This window comes from Epinephelus fuscoguttatus, linkage group LG15 (genome assembly GCF_011397635.1).
Source record: "Epinephelus fuscoguttatus linkage group LG15, E.fuscoguttatus.final_Chr_v1".
NCBI lineage: Eukaryota > Metazoa > Chordata > Actinopteri > Perciformes > Serranidae > Epinephelus > Epinephelus fuscoguttatus.
Window position 1 is genome coordinate 5,545,136 of NC_064766.1, and position 26,792 is coordinate 5,571,927.

Below are 26,792 nucleotides of genomic sequence, written 5' to 3' on the forward strand. Positions count from 1 at the left end.
CAATAAAATATAACTTCATGTCTAAATTCTATTTTCAGTTGTATGTGTGGCATCGTTTTGGTCACAGTTCTGCTCCTCTGCTCACCTCATGCAGTACTTTTCCATTTACCCCACCTCTGCTCCACTCTGACTGCCAGCCACACCCATCTCATCAAGGCAACTCTGCTCACCTGCTCAACTCAGCCTGCTATCTCATCAGCCTAACTCCACTCACCTGCTTTCAATCACTGACTGGCTCAGTATAAAGGCTCCACACACTCACTGCTAGATTGTTCTTCACCTCTTTGTATGCAAGACTCTCCAGCACTACTTCCTGGACTGAGTTCCTGTTGCCAACCTTGCCTGAATCCTGGTAATTGCCTCAGCCTTCTGTCCTCGACCATGAGTTCTGCTTTTGCTCTCCTGGTTTCTGTCTGCCTGTTCCTGTGGGTGCTTGGAGATTACCTGCCTTGTCACAACAGTGTAAGTTTTGTCCTTACAACCTGTGACTCCCTGTTAAGCAGAGACTCTTGCTGTGTTGCCACACTGGTCTTGGTGTGTGTGCTGTGTGGATTTTTACCTGCTGGATTATTCCTCTGCATTTCCCTGTCTGCTGCAAGCTTCATTAAAGTCATTACCAACTGTGTGCCTGCCTCTCTTGACTGCTGCATTTAGGTTCAGTCACACCCGTCACACTTTTTCCATCTAAAAGAGGTTAAATACTGTTTTCTACAATAAATATCACTTATGATAAATCTATCATGTCTTGGTTTTTTTTTTTTTTTTTTTTTTGCTTAATTGAACCAGTCAGCATCTTAAGGAATATTCTTAATCAATAAAATCCCCCTGAGCTGGAGGGGGGAAAAGAGTACACATTAGCAGGAGCTGAGCCAGCAGCACAAAACTACTGCATTCAGTGTTTTTTACTAGTTTAAAGCACCAGGTCCGTGTGATTTGGAGAGACAGAGACCTCTGCTGATAATTCTGTAAACTGCTAGTGGTAGAAAATGACACATTGTGTTTAATTACTGATGCCATAATGTAGCATTTTCATGTGGCAGCTAGTCCAGGCGGAGCTCAGTTTTATGTACCATGGGGTAGGGGTCCCTTTACCGTTAACTTCTTCCAGCTCTCACCAGGTAGTCTGCTTACCTTTCCTTTATCGCATCATCAGTAGCTTTTCATACTATTAAGAGCTACTCAGAATAACAGGGAAATAGTAAATAACAACAATGAAGATATGTAAAAGTCATCTGAAATGGCAACTTCACTGTCAATTTGAAGAATACCTAAAGAAAGAAAGAGACAAAATTGGTTTATGTAATCCAGATGTCAACTGGGAGGACTCAGAGAGCAGACCACCAAGGCCAAATGCTCCACCAGTGTTAAAAGTGTGAAATAATTAATGTATCAGCCCTGTAACTCAGATCCTCTCTAAAATGTCATAGGTTCTTATTTGGCTAATGCTACACCCTACCACCAAATTTCATGACAATTGCACCATTAGTTTTTCCATAATCCTAACCTAAAACCTAACCCACTTGGTAATTATTGGTCATTATTATTTAATATTATTGAGGTTTTTAGCCTTTTTTAATTCATTATTTTGATTTTACGGCCTGCAGCTTAACTATTTTAGATCTCATTGTTTCAGTGACCAGCAGGCAGCTGTTTTCAGCGTAACATTTCTGATAATCCCAATGTACAATACCTGCTGAGTACCAACTGTCAGGTAGATGGTGAGTGGCTAGCTGGGGAACATGGGACCATTTATCAACTAAAGAGACAAATTTCACAAAGAAAAATCTGGTTGAAACAAAAAACAGGGCTTAAATGAGAGTAAATATATACATAAAGTTCTCCATGGCCAGACACACACCTCCAAATGAATGATAATGTTGCATTGTAACTGCTGGATATTTGGTAACACCTTATCCATATCAGGTGAACAACTTCGTAATGTGATAGTAGCTCAGTGTTGGCCAAAACAGTGAATGCAGCTTTAAGATCAGGGTTTTACATCTTTCTTGGGTCATTTTTATTCATGTCCATGTTAGCAGAAAAAAAAACAACTGTAAAACTGTAAAAAAAAAAAGTTGTAGCTTTTATCAAGAAAAAAAAAACAGTTTTGTCCTCAAAATGTTGTTTAAATGTGATACAGTAATAATATAATGGGTTAACCTTGTTTCTCCTTCTTTATGGACTTTCTCACTTCCCCTCTTCCTCCATCTACAGTCTCTGTAACATTTAAAGGGAAAATGTACCACCTTGTAACTGAATATCATATCAGTGCTGACAGTACATGTTGTCAGCTGAAGACATAAATTGCTTAGTGCGTGCTATATTGACAGAGAATGTGGAGTTTGCAGCCTAGAATCTCATGTTCTTCTTGTATCCAGTGCCGTCATTTGATGTGACAGTGATGTAGTATGAGGCAGGAGGAACTACAGGTTGGGGCACCACTGGCTCAGTTCATGGGGACTTGGCTTTGGGAACCAGAGCATCGCCAGTTCAAGTCCCCACAAGGAACAAGAAGAGAGTGTGGATTGGTTGCTAAAGAAGTGCCAGTTCACCTCCTGCGTAATGCCGAGGTGCCTGTGAGCAAAGCTACGAACTCCCCAACTGCTCCAGGAGTGCCAGTCTATGGATGACCCTGCGCTTACCATTCATTTAATGCATATGTGGTGTGTGTAAGAAGAGGGATGCGCAAAGAGATACAATTTGAATTGTGTTGATTGACAAATTAAAAAAACGAAAGAAAAGGTTGAGCTTTGCCTCCAGTAGCCAGGACACGTGCTCTAGATGCCAATTAAAAACAGAACTTCCTTGTTCCTTGTCTTTGCTTGTTTTGCACACGAGCTATGTTTCCAAGAGCAGAAATGGCATTCCAAAAATATGAATGGAGAGGATGTCATGGACAAGGATACATTTTCCAGTGTTTTTCTCCTCACTTGGACAGAAGTTTGCTGGAGACTTTCTTCAGGATGCTGACGATAAACTGGAGAAGACGACCAAGATTAGCAGGACAAATAGGGCAAATGACCATTGAGTGAGTATTTTTGTCACCTAACACTATACATCAGGCCAGCAATGCATCATCCAGGATAGGCTCTCATAACCACGCCTCCTTTTGGGGGAAAACAATCCAGCGATGGGCGTAGGTGGCAATAGTGTACACAGAGGAAGTGGAAACAAATCAGTTTATATTAGTAACGCAAGCTGGAGCACTGCTGTGTAGTTGGTTGTACCAACAATAAATCCAACAGTGCTGTTCTCTGATTTGTTTCTCTTCCGTGTCATAAGAAAGATACACATTATGTCATTGCCAACCCTGTGTCCCCTTTTGGGGGAGACAGACGTGCGGTTACAGTAGGACAGAAATGGGAAAATGCAGAAAAGTTGTTGTGTAACCATGGTTTTCACACTGCGGTTTGAGGCCCATAAGAATCTCAGTCCGTAGATCAAACAGTTGGACTCAACAAACTCTGGACTTTCAGCTGGGCACCTGCTGTTGGGTTCCCATATGAATTTAAGCCAAACCATGATGTTTTTTCCTAAACCTAACCGTGTGCTTTTGTTGCCTGAACCTAAGGAAATCAGCGGAAAAACGAATTATTTCACCAACATTGTAAATTTATTTTGAAAAAGATTTCATGCATGTCAGGAACAGACGCTGTACATTTCCTGGGAAAACGGAAGTGTATTTTGAAAAGACAGTGCATGTAACAAGCATAAATTGCCATCCATGAACATCCAAAACAGAAGATGCAGTAGGATACCTAGCACGTCATATTTGACATGTTTGTCCACTGACAAAGCGGCAGTATTTGACAAGTTGGGATGAGAATGTATTGCAGGTTCCGGGAAGGTAGCAAAGTAATTATTAGACATATCTATAAGACAAACATTTATTTAACAAGAAACAAATGTATACAGTGTCAAAATTATAATCCAAACACAGATTGCATTGACATCAGTGGATTTTTGGCTCTCTGCCCCAAAAGGGGCCACATTCTTGAAATTTTGCAAAGTACGGTATGTAACGGTCTGATGTATGTTTTAGCTTGCATATAATGCATCCTGGTATATGTAGGCACTGCTGGCACGGCTCAACAAGCAGGAGAACTCAACTTTATTGGTCAGAATAGCATGCACTGAGGAATTTATTGCTTCAGTGGACTACATTCAATATCAACACTGATTGGATTTTCACATACACACTTGGCGAATTTTTCCTTTAACAAAAAAGTGTGAAGTAGGTATTAGTAAATGACATCAGGCTATTGGAAGGTCCAACAGTCAGTTGCTGTGGTAAAGGGTCTCAGGGTGTATGACTGCTGTTGGCACAGGGGCTGATCACAGTCTCCACTTCAGTAATCTCAGTCACAAGTTCTCTGATCATAGCCACACTGTCCAATGGCAGCTCAGTAGCACTTTCTGGCTGCAATTCGCTTGGCTGAGGAACCTCTTCCTCTTCTTTTTCTTTCTTTCCTTCTTTTTCTACCTCATCTTCTTTTATTTTCTCAGTCTCAAGCTTTCTATCTTTCTCTTCATCATCCACCCTCTCTTTGTCCTCTTTCTGCTCTGTGGTGAAGGCAGTGGTACTCTCTGCTGGTGGTTCAGAGGACTGGCAGCCTTCATCAACAGGCTCAGCTCTTGATTGGGCTACACCTTCCATTTTCCCTTCACCTCTCTCCTCCTCTGTGTCCTCTTCTTTTCCATCTCCTGTCTGCGTCTCTTCCTCCCCCTCTTTGCTTCTCTCATGCACCTCGGTCTCCTCTGCTGCCTCTATCTGTTTCTCCTTTCCGTCCTTCTCCACCTCCCAGTTGTCCTTTATTTCTCCCCTCAGGTAGACAGCTCTGTCAGTGGTGCGCTGTTCCATTGTCAGCATTACAGAAGGTGCTGCGGAGTCACAACTAATCGCCTGGCATAGTGACCCAAGGCTGATTTTCACTGCATTGTCTGTACCAGGTGGATGTGGCGATGAGGGGCAGGGATGCTGGACCAGGGATGAGTCTTCTGTCGCTGTATCTGAGGTCAACAGGTCAGGTGTAACAGAACTTTCAGGTGTTGCAGGTGGATCACTTTGAGCACATTCAGCTGGAGCATCTTTGGACTGCGGCGAGGACACAGTGGACGTCGGAGGGTCAGGAGAGTCTGGGCTGGGATTGGTAGAATCTGGGTTAAGTGTACCAACTTCATGTGTAACAGCTGCCTCAGAGTCAGGTGGGGTTGAGTTGGAAGGCTGAGCTGGAATTGACTCTGTTGTTGATGGTGTGGAAGTTGCAAGCTGGACTTCGTGGGTTTCCTCGATGCAAGAAGCTTCCTCAGTTGTAGATTCATCCAACTGTTGCGTCACAACAATCATAGGAGACAAAGGCACTGTGCTTTGGTCACAGCTTTGAGTCATGCTTGGGTCAGGTTTGGCATCAGTGTTAAGATCTGGGTCATTCTCAGAGACAGTCTGACGTTCCTCCTCCACCACAGAAGCAGGTTCTTTACCTTCATTGGCTGCTGCTGTGGAGGAGTCTCGAGCAGCAAAGGTTGGGCTGCCTTGTGCAGAGCGAGGTGGAGTCTGCCCCAGCAGACTGTACTGACTAATGGCCAGATCTGAAGTGTCCAGTAAGAGATTGTTGCTCTTCTTACTGGCTGCATCCTGGACCACTGGGGAGAGACAAAGACAGGTATGTTCAGGAGATGTTCTTTTCCTCAGTAACTTAAAATAAATGGTCCTACAGCGCAGGGCCGCAGCTACCATTATAGGAATACTTCCCCTGCAACAAGACCATTTGCATATCAGTAACCGACATGTTACCTTAAATTTGTATTAAAGAAGGTTGTTCGTCTTGCACGCTTCCACGGTTAACAGGGAATCCAAAAAGGTGAGCACCCTTTTTGAATTGAAGTAATCAGGGTCTACATTTAAAGGAATACTTCAGCCACAAAATGACCATTTGTAACTCAATCAGTCATGCTGTGTTACCTTAAATTTGTGAAGAAAACTGTATTTCACACATGCCACCATGGAAAACAGCAAACATAGTGATTTGTAGATTGATTGGGGACTGTGTTGAACAACAACAAAACTATATCAAAACATCCATTTACAAATTTACATAACTCCTGCTCGTGCAGTCACATTATCCTCATTATCTGTACTTCCCCAACACACGCATTTTTGTTGAAAAACTGAAGTGAAACTTATCTCTGCTCTCATCAAAGCCAGGACCCCAAAAAATAATACTGATGGGTTTTTTCAGTGAAAAATGAAAAAAGTGAAAATGCATGTGTTTGTGAAGTACTGAGCATATGTCTAGATAAATGAGGCTTAGATTAAACTGCATGAGTTGTGTGAGAGTTTGTAAACTGATGTTTTCATATAGTTTTGCCATTGTTAAGTTCAGACCCTGATTACTTTTATTCATGAAGAGTAGTCACCTTTTTTGGATTTTCTGTTCACCATGGAGGCTTGCAAGAAAAATGACTTAGCATTTCATGAATTCAAGGTAATACACGGTGAGTAAGTGATAGGTGAAGTATTCCTTTATTGACACAAAGTTAATGTACCTTCTTGGAATTTGTGGCTTTTAATAACCCAAGTGGTTGACATTCTACAATTACACAAAAATTACAGATGGTGAGATTTTAAAGTCTGATTATTTTACAGTTCGTAAATGTGAGGGTTTTAGGCAAAAATTAAGACTTCAATAATGGGATTTTGTGTGTCTTTGATAGAATAATATTCCTGAAATTTGGGGAAGGAATTTAAACAGCATTTAAATCAACGTTGGAGTATACTAACAGTACCGGACCTAGCACATTAAGGCGCCCTAGGAATGCTTCCCAGGATCTCCGTGTGGACAGCCTGGCTGCTTTTACAATTTATGTTCACACAATGTAATCTCCTGGACATCAATGCAGAAACAAAGAATATGAAAAGTATGAGGAAAACACACTGTGATGAAGATAATATGGCAAATGTGTACTGTGTGTGTGTGTGTGTGTGTGTGTGTGTGTGTGTTTACCTGTCTCTATCTCCTTACTGAGGATGTTTCTCAGCACATCATCATAGACATTATGAACCAGGATGAAACTGCTGTAGTCTGAGAAAATGTACTGCTCGAACTGCTGCAGCTCCTGAACAGAAAACACATGAAATACTTTATAGAGTAAAATTAGTGAAATGAAAGCAAGTATGAATGTGTCTACTGTAGTCTGCACTGTAATGTGTTAGAGACAGAGTGGGAAAGACTGCAGCAGTGTGTTTGACCTACACTTTTCCACTTGCTGTCCATCTTCATGGTGAGAGCGGGCAGAGTGATCCCCAGCAGAGCTTCCTCATAGAGCCTCCTCTGGACAACTCTGCTGTCATAGTCCAGTTGCTGCTCTCACACACACACACACACACACACACACACACGATTTTCACTGACTGGGTGCTTATATCGTTACCACTTAACATTTTAAGGTTTATTTGTTTAATACACAAAAATGTCAGAATAGTGGTATAGAAAGCAAGAAGTATGAATATATCTTATCCCCTCCTATATTATTTATTTATTACTTTTATAATGAGTTGTGTTTTATTCTGTGCGTTGAACTTTGTTGTATTTATTTACAATGACAATAAAAAAAGGAATTCAGTTAAATCAAATTAAATCGAATCAAACTGAAACTAGATGGCACTTAGCTTGTGGTGTTTTAAGTGCCAAAAATACATTTGAAAAACTCAACAGCAATGTCTTTTTCCAGAAATCATGACCTGGTGACTCAAGATAATCCACAGACCTTGTTGTGAGCAGCTTCGTGTAGGAACTATTTTCTGTCTACCGACCTACACCTGCCAACCATATCACCGCTCAGAAGGAAGCGTGCATCTACTGGTTAGCTCACCTAACACCACTTAAATAGCCAACGTTACAGCTCAGCTGAGGAGGATGCTATAATTGTTTACATCTTGCACTGTCACAAGCATGAGCCTCTCGTCCATGAGTAGATGAAGAACACTCACCAGCTCACTACAAAACTAAAATATTAATATTGTACTTTTACTCCACCACATTTATCTGACAGCTTTAGTTACAAGTTACATTACAGGTTTAAATATAATCAGTAATTATCAGTGATTAATTAATGATTATGCATTATTTTAGATTAAACTATCCAGCAGCAGGGCTAAAATTAACATTTTACCTCATCTGCCATTGGCTAGCGACCTCCAAAAATTTACCGGCCAAAAATATTTTTCACCATCCAAATACAAAAAATTGTGCCTTATTTGACGAAAAATAATTACCGTACGTTTTTAGTATGAAAATCCAACTTTAGGAAAATCCAACCCTGTCCTCTGTGTTTCTTTGGCGTGCTTGCGCCAAAGGCTGCAGTAGCAGCATCACGATACCGCAGCAAAAGTGAGGCAGATGTGCCTTTTGTCATTTATAATAAGATAAATCACTTTTCTGTAATACATCAATGATATTTCAATGGAATAAATTACTTATTGACTTATTCATACTTCAAAAACAGCATCAATAAGTGATTAACATAGGGGGGGATCAAAATAAAAAAAATAAAAATAAAATAAAATAAATAAAATAAAAATCAACCAGCCACCCTCCGCCCCTGACAAGTAAAGAACAGTCCATAGCTCAGTCCATAGGGACTGGGAACCGGAGGGTCGCCTGTTCAAGTCCCCGTCTGGACCAAAAATATGGAGCGTGGACTGGTAGCTGGAGAGGTGCCAGTTCCACCACGGCTCGGTTGTCCAGGTACTACTGGGCAGTCATGACACCAACGAAAGAGGAAATTACTGGACCTGGAGTCGGACTTCTGTCGCCGGTAAGCCGTTATCTTGCGCCGCAGAGCACTATGAACGTCCGCCGTATTCCTGTCTGTGACCCCCGTTCAACCCACAACCTCCAAGATTCGCCTTTCCTTTCTGCTGCTGGTTGAAACGTGATAATAGGGGCTCCCTACTCTACTAACTTGACATGGAAATGAGCGGTAGTCTAGAAAACTGGCGAGTTTTTTTTGTTTTGTTTTGTTTTTGGAGGGCGCTCGTGCGCCCTCACATAGATTGCGCCCTGGGCGGTCGCCCACATTGCCCATAGCAAAAATCCGTCCCTGGACACAGCTGGCAGAACCTGGTTGAAGCACATAAAAAACCCACATGCAATTCAAAATTTTCCATCGGCCACTGGCGGGTGTGTGTTTTTGTTTTACACGCCAAACTCATTTTTTACCCGCCATTGGCGCTTGGCGGGTGTTAATTTTACGCCCTGTCCAGCAGTATTTACATTATTTCTCAACTATATTGTGATGTCAATGCTTTTGTTCTTTTACTTGAGTACGATTTTGTATGCAGGACTTGTACTTGTACTGTACCTGTACAATATGGTATTGCTACTTTTACCAGAAGTTCTGAGAACTTCTTTTACCTCTTAACTTACCTAACTTCAAACCTTATATAACTTGTAATTTCTCATACATTGTGCAGATGAATGATTCCTAAACACGTATGCAGTACATAATTATGCAGCTCATACAGTAAAAAAAAAAAAGAAAAAAGAAAAAAGAAAAAATTATTTAGTCACAACCACCCTAGTGCCTGATACGTTGAAATCATACAAGGTGAAAAAGTAATTTCTTGCCACATAATTCATTTGGTAATCCATGCTGTTGTTTTCTTACCTTCAGGACTCTTTCTTTAGCTCTTTCCATCTTGACAGGGATTTGAGAAGGCTCCAGTCGGGCTGATGACTGGGTGAACAGCTCTAAGGTGTACACAGCACTGTCAAACAGCTGGAAGAGACAAATGACACACACTGTAGAAAGGCCTTAGTTGTATTCAATGTTGCACTTTGCCAAACTCAGCTAAAGGCCCTGACTGAACCTCCATCACTGCTCCATACCTTCTCCATCTCCAGGTGTGCAGAGTGAACCAGTCTCTGAGTGCTGCTCAGTCCAAAGCGCTGCTTTAAGTCTTTAAGTTTCTCTGTCAGGTTCTCCACTTGCCTATAGCACTGATCCAGACTGACGGAGCGCAGAGTGGACAAGGCCTGCACAACACACACAAAACCACAATCAAGAGCTGAAACCAAAAAATAGTAATAATAAAATGACTGAACCAAGACTCAGCACATGCGCTCACACACACACACACACACACACACACACACACACACACACACACACACACACACAGATCACCCTGTAAACACTAATCATAGACTCTTCTTCACACACATACAACACAAAGGACTTTCTCACCTTCTTAGTCTCCTCTGTTCCTCCATTTGTGTGTGTGAAGGCTGAGTTCATCTGAGTGTGCAGTGTGTGTTGCATCCCATGAATCCCTGCACTTATGTTTTCTGTCAGCGCTTCAAGGATGGAGGACATGTAGGGTGCTACAGACTCACAGCACACTTTCTCTGCTTCCTCACATATACATGCTGGAACACACACAAACACACAAACACACAAACACACAAACACACGCACATTTTCATGTAAGGGACACAAAAAGTTACTGGAGGACTCTATCAGACAGGAAACTCAGAATGTAGCTCCAGTACTGTTTGCCCTTCAAAACCAGTCTCTCACTTATTTTCTAGATGTGTTCAAACTGTAGGGGCTAGTACCTCTGACTTTCTCCTCCAGGAAGCAGTGAGAAGAGATTATCTGGTCCAGGTTAGACCTGATTAGTGCCTGATTGGATGATGCTGTCTGACGACACTCCTCCCTCAGAGCCTCCAGACTTGCAGTGAGTTGTTCCAGCACCAAGGTGTAGGTTGCCTGCACTGTCTATAAACAGGTAATAAAAATAATATCAACACTGAGTTGCAAATGTTTCACTATATGGTTCAGAGTTGTGTTCAGTAAATTTAACAAAGATAGTAGTGTTTAAAGCTGCCTTCGGAAAAAAAAGTTATGAGATTAATATCTAAATTCTGACAGATGCTGCAGCATCCTGAGAAGTCAAAATTATAAGATCATAATCAGAATTTGGCGGAAAGAAAGGTCTAAATACTTTTAAAAAGTTAAAGCTGCATTGCACCGAAAGCATACACTGCTTTTTGTGGCCACTTAGGGATAGCATAACAAGCTGTAAACTTAACATGGACATATTTTCACCTTATAAAGTTGTTAGTCCTATTAAAACCAACCGAATTGGCAGAAAAAATGCTGGCATTATATATTTCTGCAAACCACATATGTTACATTTGCATGTTATAATGTAGCAGATATGTTGACACTTTACATTTCAACAGCGCTCTAGTTAATGTGAGGTAAGGTTTAAGCACAAAAACAACTTAATTATGGTTCGGAAAAAATAATGTTTTGGCTTAAAACTTGGCACAATTCCCGCTAGAAAAGTAGCCATGGGTCGCTAACAAAAACCCATGTTTGGGGACTGAAAAGCCACTGAAAAAACAGAAACGGCTTGCTACAAAACACCAACATTTAGGGGCTGAAAAGCCGCTGGAAAAACCACCACAAGTCACTTAGAGGCTGGCAAAAGAGTGGCGGGTCGCTAAGAAACACCCACTTAAGAGCCACTGGAAAAACACCCACATTTAGGGACTGAAAACCGCTGGAAAAACTGGTATGAGTCAATAAAAAATGTCTACATTTAGGGGCTGAAAAGGAGCTGTATAAGGTGAAGGTAAAGTTCCACTGATTGTCACACACCTGAGTGTGTGAAATTTGTTCTCCGCATTTGACCCATCCCCTGAGGGAGCGGTGAGCAGCAGCGGTGCCGCACTCGGGAATCATGTGGTGATCTGTATAAACGGCCACAAGTCACTGAAAAACACCCAAATTTAGGGTCTGGAAAAAGAGCAATGGGTAGCTAAAAAACCACTCACATTTAGAAGCTGAAGAGCCCCTGGAAAAACTGCCCCAGATCACTAAAAAAACGCCCACATTTAGGGGCTGGAAAAAGAGCAATTGATTGCTGAAGAACTCCCACATTTGGTGGCTAAAAAGCTGCTGGAAACACAGTGATGACTCACTAAAAAAGCAACCAGTTTATTGGTCTGCAGTTTTTTTGCAGCTTTGCAGGCCTCCACCTAGGTGTTATGCCATACACCATTCCCTCCACCTCCCAGTGACTTGAAGGTCTGCTCAGTCACTTTAGAAATATTGCTGTGATGCATATGAAACGTGTAAATGTAACACGTTTGTGTTTGCAGAAATGTACAATGCTAACATTATCTTTTGGTGACTGGGCTAATTAAAAATCTTGTAGGCACAGAGCAACATTAGCATTCATTTGGAGTTGTGTTTTTGTCAACTGGAAGAATGTAAGTCTGATTTTCATTCCTCTTTTAGCTCTGGTTTGGTCCCAGCTTCTGAGTATCTGTCTCTTTAGCTGCTAAATGCTGTGTGGTGTTGGGCAGATGGTGCACAGTGGGTTTATCAGCTGCCTGCTGCTGCTGCTGCTGAGAATGAGGTTAACAAGAGCAGTGAGTCTGATCTTGAACAGTACAGTTTTTGGCCATAAAAACCAAAACTATGAATGACCTAAAAGATGTTAAAAAGCTATGTAGAGCTGTGGGAACTACAGAGTTTGATGGTAATGCCTGTGGGTTCATTACTGAGAGACCAGAATTATTTTAATCCCAGACTGTCTGTCATTCTTTTTGCTCACTGGTCTGAGATTGATCTAAGGACAACAATTTTTGTGGAGTAATGTGCTACTTGTTACACAGGACACAATTTAACAACGTACACAATGCGCTTTAATTTCATTATTAGGGTTTATTTTTTCTTCTCGAGGTAGAAGCTTAATATTCAGAGTGTCTCAATTACTCTGAATATTCCAACAGATCTCATTAAGTGCATTTCCATCCTCCTGTTTTCATGCACATTTTCAGTTTGCAACTAATAAAATTTGAGTGGAAACTCAGCTGAAATTTTGAAGAAAAAAAAAGTTGAAATCTAGCAAAAATGTTTTTTACTTGGCTGGGATAGAAGGGATAGTGTACTGATAAGTCAAAATGTTCACAAACATTCACACAACAGTAGTGGATGTTAAATTGATTTGGTATTTTCTGGGGCCTCATAGTCTATATGTTGCCTTTAAGAACTGCCAGAGATATTTCAGTTCACATGGATGACCCACAACAAGAAAGACCACATGCTTATGTCACATAACTGACAACTTTAACATACTGTAGACTGCGGCACCATAGACTGTATAAAACACTGGTTGCCAACCTGAGGTTCCTTACCCTCATTGGGGTGTGCCAAACCTTTTCAGAGCTTTTCAGAAAAAACATATGTTAGTGCTATATCTAACTATTTCAGTCATCTCTGAGAAGAAAAAAAGGCCTAAGTGAAGTTTAGATTATTATTCAAGATATTAACTTAAAAGAAACCTCACTGGATTACAGCACAGTGAAGAGCTAAACACAAGCTACATTCACAGAGCCTTCACTCTCTGCTGAACAGCCTCATCCTGCATTAGAAAAGTACAAAGTTAAAACATCTTAAGAGTTAATATGAACAAGGTTCAGGGTGAGGAAAACACTGAACTTGTGAAAAAAAAAGAGATATTAAGTATGTATAATTGTTAAAATGAAAAAGGAAACATAATACAGACAGAGAATCATATTAAAATGTAAAATGTAAAATGTAAAAAATAGATGTAGCTAAGTGACATCACCCAATGGTTTGTGGAGTGCCTTTTTGAAGTCTCAAGTTTGGCACTTTGACTATTGCTATCCTGTTTCTTGGAGCCAGAAGTGACCATATTTGGACGAGAAGATGGAGCTGTGGAGGAGTGAAAGGCCAACCTCAAGTGGCCATTAGAGGAACTGCAGTTTATGACATTTCATTTTTCAGCTTCGGAGGTTGCTGCTTGCTCAGTACAGAGATTGCTGATATTTGAGTTTTGTTGAGCACCGCGCTGATGATGGATGTCATCACACTTAAGCACTGCGTTTTCATCACATCTATGTTGTATTGGTGTGTTAGCTCAACTCACTGCCAGCCACTGTCGTATCCTTTCAGTCTTCTTGCCCTTCACTCTGGACTGAAGCTGACTCTGTAACCATGGTAACACCTCTTCCATCACCTGGCAGGCCAGCACCTACACATGTAAACATGATTGAATAAGCGAGTGGATGAATAACCACAAACAAACAGAATGCTGAAGTGTGTGTGCTAACTGACTTGTTCCTCAGTGCCCAGCAGCATTTCCCAGGATTCATAGCACCCTTTGTCCTGTCGGTAGAGTCGGAGGGCTCGGATGTACGCCTGGCTCTCATAGGATGAATCACACCAAGGGTCTGCAGGGAGAAGGAATGGAGGAATTTAGCTGAAATCACATTCATCCTTTTCTGTAGCAAGTATTGAGTTTGTAAGCCTGATACATGTTCCTCCTCTGTGCCATAGAGCACCATTGTTGTAAAAAAACTATTAAAAACACATCAGTGAGTCACACTGTTGCACCTGGAGACATGTTCCTTTATTACTTGAACACACACACTGTAGTTTATTTTTGACTCAGTCCCACATACACGTTCTGCTGCCACAAGCACTCACTACAGCACCAAATGTGGATTAATCCACCACTGAAAACAGTCCCCCACAAATGCACTATTATGTCTTGTTTGATTAACATTTGATAAAAAAAAAAATACAGTTAACAGCTATTTACGGATCTTTTGGGGTGCTCTGGAAGCCTAAGGGTTAAGTTTTTTGGGGGTGGTTGGTTTATTAGTCCCTCCAGGATGTTGCAGTGTTGCCACATTCTACCAATTCCTGTGAATTCTATGCAACCTTGCAATTTTGCCCAATCACCACAACTTTACTGCAAGTTTTGACTAATTAAAACAATTAAAATGTTCAACTGTTCAACAATTCAACTGTTGGGCTGCATGCAGCACATTGGTTAGCTCAGCCCCTCTCTCTCTGTCTTTATCATGAGACTCCCGCTGCGTTCCTGGAGCTCTGTGCCCGGGATGCCAATTTGTGAACCCTAGGATAGCGAAGGAATGGCCCGCCTTACACTACCTGACTCTGCCTCTGATTGCCTTACCCTGACATTCTTACCCTTACACAAACCAATTCCACTCCTCTTGCCTAAACCTAATCAATCCAATCAACAAAGGCAAAGAGTATTAGCCAATCATAGGTAGGTCACCACTTCGCTATCTTAGAATTTGCAAATTTGCACCTGGGACAGCGTCACACAAACACACACACAGTACCGGGCTAACTGTTAGCTTCACATGGCTAATGTTACCCAGTGGTTATTTACAGGTTTAAGGACAAAGTCAAGCTGTTGTGGTGTTGGTGTGAGATTAATGGCTCAGTGTTGGACAGGCTTCTAACGAGTACTATGATATGACGAGTAGGGGTAAGATAATGCTGTGCTGTGCTAGCTCTTGATAACTGGGCAGAGAGAGCAGGAGGAGAGCGGTTCAGGGAGACAATCCTTCACTGCCTATTACATATCTTCCAAAAATTAATATAAAAAATAAACTATATAATTCTGCTCTGTTTCTAAACATTAACATGTCAGGTTGTAACCAATGAGCTTGTAGCTGAGAGCCACAGAACTGAGAGGTCAGTAAGTAATGAGAGATTGACTAACACATTGTTGGTGCTGGCCTTGAAAATCTGTGGAGGAAACCTAAAGTAAATGTGATTATATGATAGTTCAGCACACTCATTTCTTTAATCTTTATATGTTATTCTTCATTTCATGGGCACATGCTGCCACTGCTAGAATTTCTGCTGTTAAGTCTTTACAAATTAGATGTAGTGTTGCTGTGTTTAATGGTGTTGGGTTTCACATCTCTAATTTTTAACATTGTTATGTCCTGTTTTTCCGTTGTGTTTTCCCATTATTAATTCCTCTGTGGTCTTGTTCCCCATTAAGGTTTAGGGGCATTCTTTTTTCAGTAAATTGATGAAGAATATTTGAGGAACAGAAAGCGCCACTAATGCTAAATATACTTCCCTTTATTATGAAAACCATCAGTGTGAATCACACTAGTACCACTGAAAACTGTGACAGAAAGCATGAAATCATTTCCTCACTGATGTCACTGACGTGCTCGAGTGGTTTAAGTGTAGTTACACGTAGACTATGGTTTGAAGTACAAAACTGGTGTTTAGTTGACAGTTAAAGATCTCATCACTGCCCATTGTCTGTATCAGATATGATTATGACTGCTGTCCCCTTGTAGCAACAGTACTGCACTGCACTTAAAGATACTTACTGTAGTTCCCAAGGAAATACCTCAGTTTCCCTTACAATTGTATGCATCATCTCCAACTTCTGTAAACTAGCTTGATTAAAGCTGCAGTTATTATCTGAACATCACACATATTTGATGTTATCACCTTATAACAGCGGTCATGTTAGCTAACAGTTGCCTATTTGGAAATCCAGCAGACATGAAGCAACTTCAACATTCATTTAGAGTCATGTGTCTGTCACCTTGCTAAGTCTCAATCAAATATTCTATCTCCCTCTTACTTTGTTTTGGTGTCCACCGACATGAGGGAGGTCTGCCTGATCTCACTCCCAAAGTATGTTAAAATACAGTGTCCTCAGTGTCACTATAATGATGCTATGGGCACCCTTTTGTATCTGTATGAGACAAAATGGGCTTTGAACCAACTCAAACATAAACCCAGGCAGCTCATTATTGGATGTTCAGAGCAGTGGACCTGCTATAAAGAGTGAGAAAGTCCACTTAGGGCAGATGGCAGAGGGGGTATATGGATGGGTCCAACAAGCACAGGACTTTAACCTAGGAGACTGCTGTTTGTGTGCTGTGTGATACTGAAAGTCAGTGTGAATTTATTTTGTCACATCAATTGTTAGTCACATTCGTCGAGTCATGTGACAAACATCAACCATGAACTCCAACCCTAACCAAGCAGTTAAATCTAACCACTCTGCAGACCCCATAGAGGTCCAATGCAAAATGATGCTGTGGGCTTCTTCTTCAAAATATACCAAAAAGGATAAGATCACACTGGAGGGGGATTTATGACAGCAAATGCTCAACAATGTTCATCATATCGCTGACTCTATCAGTCTGCTGTTTGTTGCTAGGCAGGTAGTGTACAGTGGGATGAAAACAGCTGCCTGCTACTGCTGCAAACTAATTTGATGAGAGAGCTGAGACTGAATCAGAAAAACGATATTGCTTGGTGTGGCTTTAAGAAATTGCACAAAAACTTGGAAGTTCCCCAATCTAATGTCAGTTCTATCTGGTAAAATGAAACAGAAAGGCTGGTCAGCACTGGTTTTGTCTGAAGTTAATTTTAACACCAGAGGCAGCCATCTCCTGTTTATGTAATCAAAGAATACAAATTATAAGAAAATAATGCAAGTGAGAATGTTATTTCAATAAAAGAATGACATAAGTTTGGCATAAATGAGACCAATACTGTTTTAATATATTGTAGCTCCTGTAAGTATTTAAGTGAAATAGTCACTGCTGGCCAGCTATGTGTTGTTTCCTGTTGCTGCTGACAGTATCTTGGTAGCTGTGCAGATGTGACATGCTGGGTTTCGCAACCAAATGACTTAAGGGGTTGTTTTTGCTTTGTATCCCAGCTAACCACACAGGAAGCCAACAGTATTAATATTTTTATCTGTCGCCAGGGCAACTGCCACCACACCAGTGACAAAATGAAAAAGAGCTAATACGCAAGGACACTGTGGTACAACAAGTTTAAATACTTTAGAAACTCATCTGACATTACAGACGTGTTAAAGTGTTGGGGCCTTTTTGAGTCATTGAAAGTCTCACACCACCTCAGTGGTGGTATAGCACTGACTCAAATACCATTTGGCAGTTAAAAAACTGCATGGGACCATTTTGCTAAGTTAACACTATAATTTCAGGAAAGTAGTGTTGTTATTTTCTTATTTTAATTGACTTTAATTGACTTGGAAATGTTTATGTTCCTTCCAAATGTACAAAACTAGTTTAACATAAACTATGTTTTTATATATTTGATCAATACATGAGCAAAAATCTGAAAATGCAATGTGTGATTTTAGGGGGCACACATTCTGTAACTGTTGATGAACAACTGGAAGCTGCCTGAGGTCACTATGCCAAGCTGTTGTTTGCCGAGAAATATTTCCAGAACCTCTGAAACTATAAATTGTCTTTTTTTTTTCTTTTTTTTTTTTTACCTTTTTCTTTGTATACAGATCAAAAATGAAGCTACACGTTGTGTCAGCCCAGTCGCCAGAGAAAAATGTTGGCATAGTATGGATACATTGCCTTTGTACATTTCATGCATATCATACCAATATTTCTAAAGTGACTGATTACATGTGTATGAGCTGACTTAGATGGTAGACAGCATGACACCACGGCAAGACGACTGCCAAGCTACAGACCACTGTTTGAGAGCAGCAAACAATAGAGATGCACGATATTGGATTTTTTGCTGATATCCGATATGCCTGTATATAACAACTCATTTGACAAATAATGCATACTGTTATTGTGATGGCCCACCAAGAGACGGAGACATGAAATAGCATGTATGCAATATTCATTCATTGTGCAAAATAAGAAAAAGCATGTTGGCCGATTCTGATCCCTAGCAAACCAAACAAAACCAGTTGTTCATTGGCAAGATCATTGTACCACCAAAACCAGGTATTTCAACCCAAAACATGACCTTTTCCTAAGCATAACCAAGTAGTTTTGTGCCTAAACCTTAACAGATAACCATAAGCGATGCTAAACACATCCCAACTCAAGCATCAAACTTGAAGCAAGACCATGTAACTTTTGCTGAATGGCAGCTACTGTTGCCACAAGTGGCAATAACGAGATAATGGTATGTTCAATTTCCCTTCATTTTCCAAGATTCTCCTGCGTTAGGTGCCAGAAAGAGATTATTTCAGGTCCTGACCAACAGCAAGTTGAAACCACAAGCAAGAAACGGCACATGTGTCTGCTTATGAGGTTAGCTCTGTTTACCTCTTGTTTTACTTTTGTTATAAAAACCATTGAAATGCTCATCAGTAAGTCATAGTCAGTCAGGTGAGTTACTCAAAAAGTTTGATCATGTAAGCTAACATTAACTAACATGAGCCACTGGTCATACCAGACCAAGAGAGACTGTAACACAAAAGTGTATTAAATCAGGCAATACAACTTTTCATGTTAGAGGAAGTTGTATCAAATCTTCTTTAGAAAGTCACATCGCTTTCTTTAAAACACACCCAAAACTAGTATCAATTTTCCCATCTCATTCTTGGATAGAAAGTGAATAAGTGCATTTTAAAAGATGGAGCACTTCCTTTAGGACAGCAGAGACGTGATAAGGGTTGTTTTTCTTAATGTTAATGTTAATTTCTCATTTTTTGCTACGTCTTGCATTATGGGACAAAACTGTCCACCACTGCCCCCCAAAACTGAGCAACTTGCAAAGTTGCCATTTTGACGTCACTTTATTTTGCCTCTTATTTTTAATATATAAGTGAGCATATGTGGGTGTGAGTATGAGTTTTACCAAGGTTGCCATGTCTAATGCAGGTCTTGAGGGCAGACAGGAAGTTATCTCGTTCCTCTTCCTGTTGGAACAGGAAGCAGGTGTGGCCCATATAAGGCAGGTGCAGATACACAGCAAGCACATCTGGAGAGGATACCACTGAAGAAGAATCCTCCTTCACTCCTAAACACACACATGAACACACACGATAGTGTTATAGATCTGTGGGCTTGAATATATTTTCTCTGAACCATGAATTAGCAGCATGAACCACGAATCATGCTCAACAAAATAAACGCAACTGAGGTTTATGTTGGCCAGTGACAGCAATTCTTGATACTTAGACACACTTTTATTATTATAACCATAATCCTGTCAGAGTTTTCTACAACCACCCAGGCAACTAAAGCTACTTGGTTAAACTTGGGGAAATATAGCTGATATAGTTAAAAGACAACAAAGACAATGGGAAGCATCTTTCAGGTATCTAAGTCACATCCACCCCATTGGGTTTTGGACAGACTCAGCATGTTGTGGTTCACACCTTTAAACAAGCTTGGCCACACTCCTGGTGGTGACAAAACATAAAACAAAGCTATTTTTTGATGACAAAAAACAAAGTAAAGTCAGGTTTGGGTTTAGTTATTTTCAAATGTCATCTAATGAGAAAAATATTTTGCTGTCTCTCTGGCTTTGCTAATGTCTGCACAAAAAGAAACTGATGCAATATAATGGTAGTGATTACAACTGATAACAGCGATTTAATGGGCTGGTAACATTTAATCAGAAATGGATGAAATGAAGGAAATATATAGGTAGGGGTCTGTGGTTCAGTTCTTAAATGACGTCTAAAGCCAAAGTCAGTTTGATGTAGAATACTGACGACAGATGACACTGATGTTTTGTTGGTTTAAAGTTGTGTTGTTAAGTAACCAAAATCCAATGTCTTCCGAATGTCTCATACAAAGTCATCTTGACTTAGAATAATGGCATTTAGTTGTGAGGTATGGACATCAAAACCTAATGTCTGAAAGATGTAGTTATGTTAATGTCCACACCATGTGAAATTCTAATGTTATTAGACATTTTAAATATTGTCAACCCAATTTTCATTCAAACCAAAATTTAATGTGTGCCCACTGTAAGAGTCCAACGTTTTTCTTACACCATATTGACTTCTGGTGCCATCTGGTGAGGAGGGCAATTAGCTGTAGAGGCCAAAACCATTTTTTTGTGCCAGGTTGTATACATGTTTATTTCTGATGTAAAGTTGGGCATTATAACATGGAGGTCTATATGGATTAATTCACTCATGGAGCCAGCTTCAAGTGGCCATTCGAAGATTCGCGAAACTGCAGTTATGGGCACTTCTACATTGGCTTCATACATACTTTCAACATATTGTACCGCAGTAACCAGAACTATAACTATAATATTATTACTTTCATTAATGTTGTTGTAAGATACTGTCATTACCTGCATCTCTCTCTCTCTCTCTCTCTCTCTCTCTCTCTCTCTCTGTCTCATTGTGTCATATGGATTACTGTTAATTTATCATGTTGATCTGTTCTGTACAACATCTATTGCACGTCTGTCCATCCTGGAAGAGGGATCCCTCCTCAGTTGCTCTTCCTGAGGTTTCTACCATTTTTTTTTTCCCCGTTAAAGGGTTTTTTTTGGGGAGTTTTTCCTTATCCGCTGTGAGGGTCTTAAGGACAGAGGGATGTCGTATGCTGTAAAGCCCTGTGAGGCAAATTGTGATTTGTGATATTGGGCTTTATAAATAAAATTGATTGATTGATTGATTGATTTTTCAGCCCCAGATGTTGCCGCTTGGTGTCAACAAGAATTCAAGCTATTGTTAACTACTGTAGACATATTGTTATATAGGAATAAGTTAAAACTACCATTGAGTATTCCAGCACAGGTTTGTTCCAAATGAGCTCTGGACTCTTCCTCTGTGGTGAACACACTGCCCCCTGCTGTCTGGAGGACCAACTTTGCTGCACATCCACGACTGAAAGTCTACGGGTGGAAACACAGATAGCGATGTCCAGCATTAGCATATAATTTATATCCTGAATGAAATGTTTTGTTTGTGAAAGTGTACGTATGTAGGTGTCACCTCTGTGTTTTCATGTATCTCCACTTTATAGTTTCTCCTCAGGACGATGTATCTCTCTCTGCATTTCTTTCCTTGCTCATCCCAGCAGGAAAACTTCACACTCTGTTGGTACAGCACTTCCTCCGGAGCACACTGAGGCTGAGCACACAATCACACACAGTCACATACAGATTTAACTTTAACATCTTAAGAAATTAGCACAAAGTTTCCAGCCTTACCCTGCATGAATATATAGTTAGCAACATATTCTCACTCCCAACTTGTCAGATAAGACGGCACGGTCAGTGGCCCTACATGTCAAAATATGACACTCTAGGTACCCCTCTGGTGTCAGATTTGGATGCTTAGAAACAATGTTTCAATTTCCGCTCCTTACACGCAAAGTGTATTTTCAAAATAAACTTCCATTTTCACAGAAAATGTACAGTTGCATACAGTCTCTTTTCAAAATAAACTTAAACCAATGTTGGTGTACTTCATCTTCAGGTTTGGCATCAAAAGTATTTGGTTAGGTTAAAAAAAAGATCATGGTTTGGGTTGAAATATATATGTTTGTTATTAATATAATGTAAAATCACTTGACATAAAACATTAGTGCTTCTCAAACAGATGCTAAAATGCCTTGTACGTCTGTATAGACGCCAAAGGCCAAGCACTGTTAATTGATGAGCTGGGAGTGAGAACACCCTATGAACCAGTGTTGACTGATAATTGTTGAGAGTAGTTTGATTCACAGATCTGTAAGTGCAGCTCCTACCCCTGGTGTAAGCAATAGGCCCCTCCCCTCTTTCTTAGGCTCCACCTCCTGGTGTAAATGTCCGATGTAGGCTGCAGAATACTGCTGACAGTAAAACACACGGAAGCTCTGTAATGTACTGTCGACACGTCCTGGAAACACACAGACAAACCCACATTTTTTTTAACAATGCTGTCATACTGTGTTCACCAAATAACAGACAGACAAAGTTATTGACTGAACATAGTGGAGCATTTGGTTGCTAAAGAGTTGAATGTTTTTTGCCAGGAGTTGGTGGAGACCAAAAACAGAACTAAAAGGAGAGTTAATGTTGGAGTTACATGACTTATACAAACATGACCCCAAATAAATGTTTATATTTCTCCATGTCAGCTAGATGTGAGAATAGGTATCTATTTGCTAACATGTTAGCCATAAGTGATAATTTGTCAGTGTTTTGTTTTCACTTTGTCCCACTGCCGCAAGTGACTGAAAAAACCAATACAGCCTTAAAGTGCATCTGCTTGGTTGTAGCACAGAAAAGGAGGTAATAATATTACATGGTATGGCAGCAAGACAAAAACTGGGGCTAAAACACTCCAGGAAGACTTTTTCATTTAATGCTACTATGTAGATGGTTTAATCAAGCTTTGAAAGGGGGGATATTGAATCAAACACAACTATCCACTGGATTTAAAGGGACAGTTCACCCCCAAATCAAAACAACATTTTTCCACTTACCTGTAGTGCTGCTATCTATCCGTATAGTTTTGGTGTGAGTTGCAGACTGATGGAGATATTGGCTGAGATGTCTGCCTTCTCTGCAATATAATAGAATGAGATGGCACTCGGCTTGTGGTGTTCAAAGTGCTTAAAAAAACTTAACGGCAATGTCTCTTTCCCAAAATCATGACCCAGTTACTCAAGATGATCCAGACCTTGCTGTGAGCATGCAGTAACTATTTTCTCTCTACTGAATGACACTTGGCAACCATATAATCGTATCACGTGAGGCTCGTGCTCATGACAGTGCGAGATGTATAAATTAATGACGTCCTGCTCGGCTGAGCTGTTACGTTAGGTAACTCTGTGGTGCTAGGTGAGCTAGCAGTAGATGCACACTTCCTTCTGCACAGTGATACAGCTGACAGTTTCATTTTGTAGAGAGAAAATAATTCATATATGAAACTGTTTACAACAAGGTGTGTGGATTATCTTGACTATCTGGGCCATGATTTCTGGAAAGAGACATAACTGTTGAGTTTTTCAGGTGTATTTTTTGGCGCTTTGAGCACCACAAGCTGAGTGCCATCTAGTTCCATTATATAGGAAAGAAGGCAGACATCTCTACAGCCGATATCTCAAACACTTACACCAAAACTATCTAGACTGATAAATAGCACTACAAGTGAGAGGAAATTGATTGATTTTGGGGTGAACTGTACCTTGACCTTAGTAATTTTATAATGGATTGAAACAGACAACCATCCAACTGCTACTGCCCCGCTCTAAGTTCGGTAATATGTACAGCATGGAGGACAAGGGGTGAGATACATAAGGTGAGGCTGAGAGGAAGAAACAAGTACCTCTCACACACACACACACACACACACACAAACACACACACTCGCACACACACAAAATGCTCAATGCTCAAGTATTAATAAGTCAATGATGTGATCGTAACAAGTCAAAACACATACATAACTACACACACACAGCCAAACTTAGCGGGTGTGATGCAATTTAATGTGGTTAAACTGTCAAAACAACAGCTCATTTACAAATCTCATAATCTGTAGTCACATCTAAATGTATATATTCATATACATATTTAAAAATCTATTTGGGATAGCAAAAGCCATGCTTAACACCATTAAACCCCTGTACAATGATCTGTATGAGGTTTGTCAAATGTCCATAGGTAAAAAGAGATGGGTTAATGTACTGCCTGACCTGGATGCTCAAGACGGTTTTGAATGTGGATCAGCCAAAGTCTGTTTATCATTTGTTTACACTGTACGACCATTATCACACATTGTTTGGGTCACCCTGTAGCCTTTCATCTTACACACTGACACACACACGCACACGCACACGTGCGCACGCACACACACACACACACACACACACACACACACACACACACACACACACACACACACACACACACACACACACACACACACAGCAAGAGATCAGACAACCCATAATAATGTAATAGTTGGAAATGGCTGTAATTACATTCTAACAGATAAGTGACAGGATGTGGCTGTGCCGATAACATGTATGGGAAAGCACACATGGAAATGAACCCAGCATACACATCATTTTTTTAAAATTCAAAGTTGATTTTTAAGTTAAAATTATAATTTGTGACTTTGTCAAAAACACATTTTATTGATAACATGCTCAATGAAACAACCAACCTAACAAACAAACAAACAAACAAACAAAAAAACTTTATGCATACTGTCCTTGTGGCCTGGTGGTTAATGCGAGTACCATATTAGCACGACATCCTCACTTTGTTTCCGGGGACCTTTGTTGCATGTCAGAGCCCGCCTCATGTTTCCTGTCTACCTCTTTACTGAAAGCTATCTAATAAAGACCACAATATGATATGTTATGCCACCTTCATGCATGTAGAACCAGTACAATGCAGTCCAATACAACACCACTAACTACAGCTTCCAAAATGACCATGGATTGAATGAGCTCCTCTGTGACTGTGTCAATGCTTTTGTTTTTGATTACATTAGATTATATGGGGTTTACTCAAATTATCCATGTATGGGCAGTATATTACAGCTTTTTCTTTTTTTTTTATTGCTAACAAGCAATAGTCATACCGAAGTAACTTTTTCAATGTTTTTCATACAGTCTGCATTACCAACCATGTCTAAAATGAGGTTGTTCGACCATAACACAGTTCTCACTTAGAGAGCAACACTATCATTCATAACACAATATCAAACACTAACAACAGTGAGCATTACTGAAATGATGAACGTTTATCTCTGAAATCTGAATGACTTTTCACCATAAATCAGTATTTCATTATGGAATAAAAATAACACCTTTTCAAGAATAAATCCGTAATGCTGCAATTTGCATCAGTAACATTTATTTTTCTCTTTATCTTTGTGTATAGTAAATTAGTGATTGGTGATTAGTCATCAAGTGATTTTGATAAATTATCACTATTGACACATGATGTGTTTGAAGGACTCTGAGAAATTTGAAAATCCAACAACACTTTGTCCTTACGGTTTCTGGCTATGATAAAGGGTGTAATTTTTCCAGATCTTTCCAAAGCATGTTTTCTTTCATAATCAGCTGTAATATAAATTCAAAGTACAACCATTTAAATTTGTATGTCCTCCCCTAAGCCAAAATAAAAAACATGAGTCCCTCCCTGGTGCTTAGAAATGTATTTGACATGCCTCCCCCACTTTGCACAATCCCCTCCCCTCTCATAAGTAACAAACAGCCCCTTAGCATTTTAAAAATTGCGCCGCATATAGTGTTTTACAGGTGGTGGAGTATGAATAAGAGAAGAGTTGTGTGAAAGCAATGACAATGATTTACAGTTCGGTCCACACAGACTTCAGTGTAAATGACTGTGTGAAGAGTTTTGACAATGTGACTTCAGTTTTTTTGACCTGTATGTATTAGTAATTTAAAAAACTATATAGGCACATATTATGTAAGACCATTAGAAAGTAACGTGGCATTTGAGGACAAAAACTGTGTTGTAACTTGAATCTCAGATCTAAAGCAACTACACAGTGGAGTGTACGCCATCATAAACTGCACCAATACAATTCCTACTGATACTACTGCTCCAGTTACGATTGCTTCTGCTATGATTACAAGTGGCACCATCAGTCCTACACACACCCCTATTGCTTCTGTCATTTCTCTTATACCGTACATTTGTCTGTCTCTCTCTTTCTTCCCCCCGATTTATCAACTTTACTCAAAATGGAGAGCTTATATTTAAATAGGGCTGAAATACAGTGTAAGACATCTGGGCCATCAAACTCCTTATGAAGAATTCTAAACAACAAGCGTCCAAAGCCGTGACTACATTATAGATATTTTAAATAAAAAAATTAATTAAAAAAAAGGTTTCTCTTAGTTTTACCTTTGATGTTGCTGATTTTAGCCTCATCCAACAAGCCAGAGGAAGATGCTCCCATAATGTATCTATTTCAATTCTCCTCAAGTGAAAAGCTTGATTCGATTATCTGAACGTGCATACACAGTATACACAGGAAACCTATACGTCAACTAAATGAGCTGCTCTGATGTGTCAAGAAGTTTTTGCTCAGCTCATTTCCTCTCTGCTCTGTGAGTCAGTGTGTGGTGAGCTGGGTGGTAATGTCAAAACATGAGGTGAAATCTGTCCCAGCAGTCATCTCACCAATGACAACGCCATACACAAGTGTCACAACC

At 40.1% G+C, this 26,792-nt stretch overlaps 1 protein-coding gene across 1 annotated transcript; it reads right to left on the minus strand.

The window, feature by feature from the left end:
- Positions 1-3,873: 3,873 nt before the first annotated feature.
- LOC125902661 (protein Niban 1-like) lies at positions 3,874-26,677 on the minus strand. Its single transcript, XM_049599192.1, has 14 exons — positions 26,482-26,677; positions 22,353-22,483; positions 21,596-21,733; positions 21,378-21,495; positions 19,492-19,653; positions 14,158-14,273; positions 13,970-14,074; positions 10,620-10,782; positions 10,249-10,430; positions 9,891-10,037; positions 9,670-9,780; positions 7,254-7,361; positions 7,005-7,116; positions 3,874-5,643 (listed from the first exon to the last, which is right to left on the minus strand). Exons 1-14 carry the CDS (start codon positions 26,534-26,536, stop codon positions 4,301-4,303), a joined length of 2,991 nt encoding a protein of 996 aa, XP_049455149.1. The 5' UTR covers positions 26,537-26,677; the 3' UTR covers positions 3,874-4,300.
- Between the last annotated feature and the right edge of the window lie 115 nt (positions 26,678-26,792).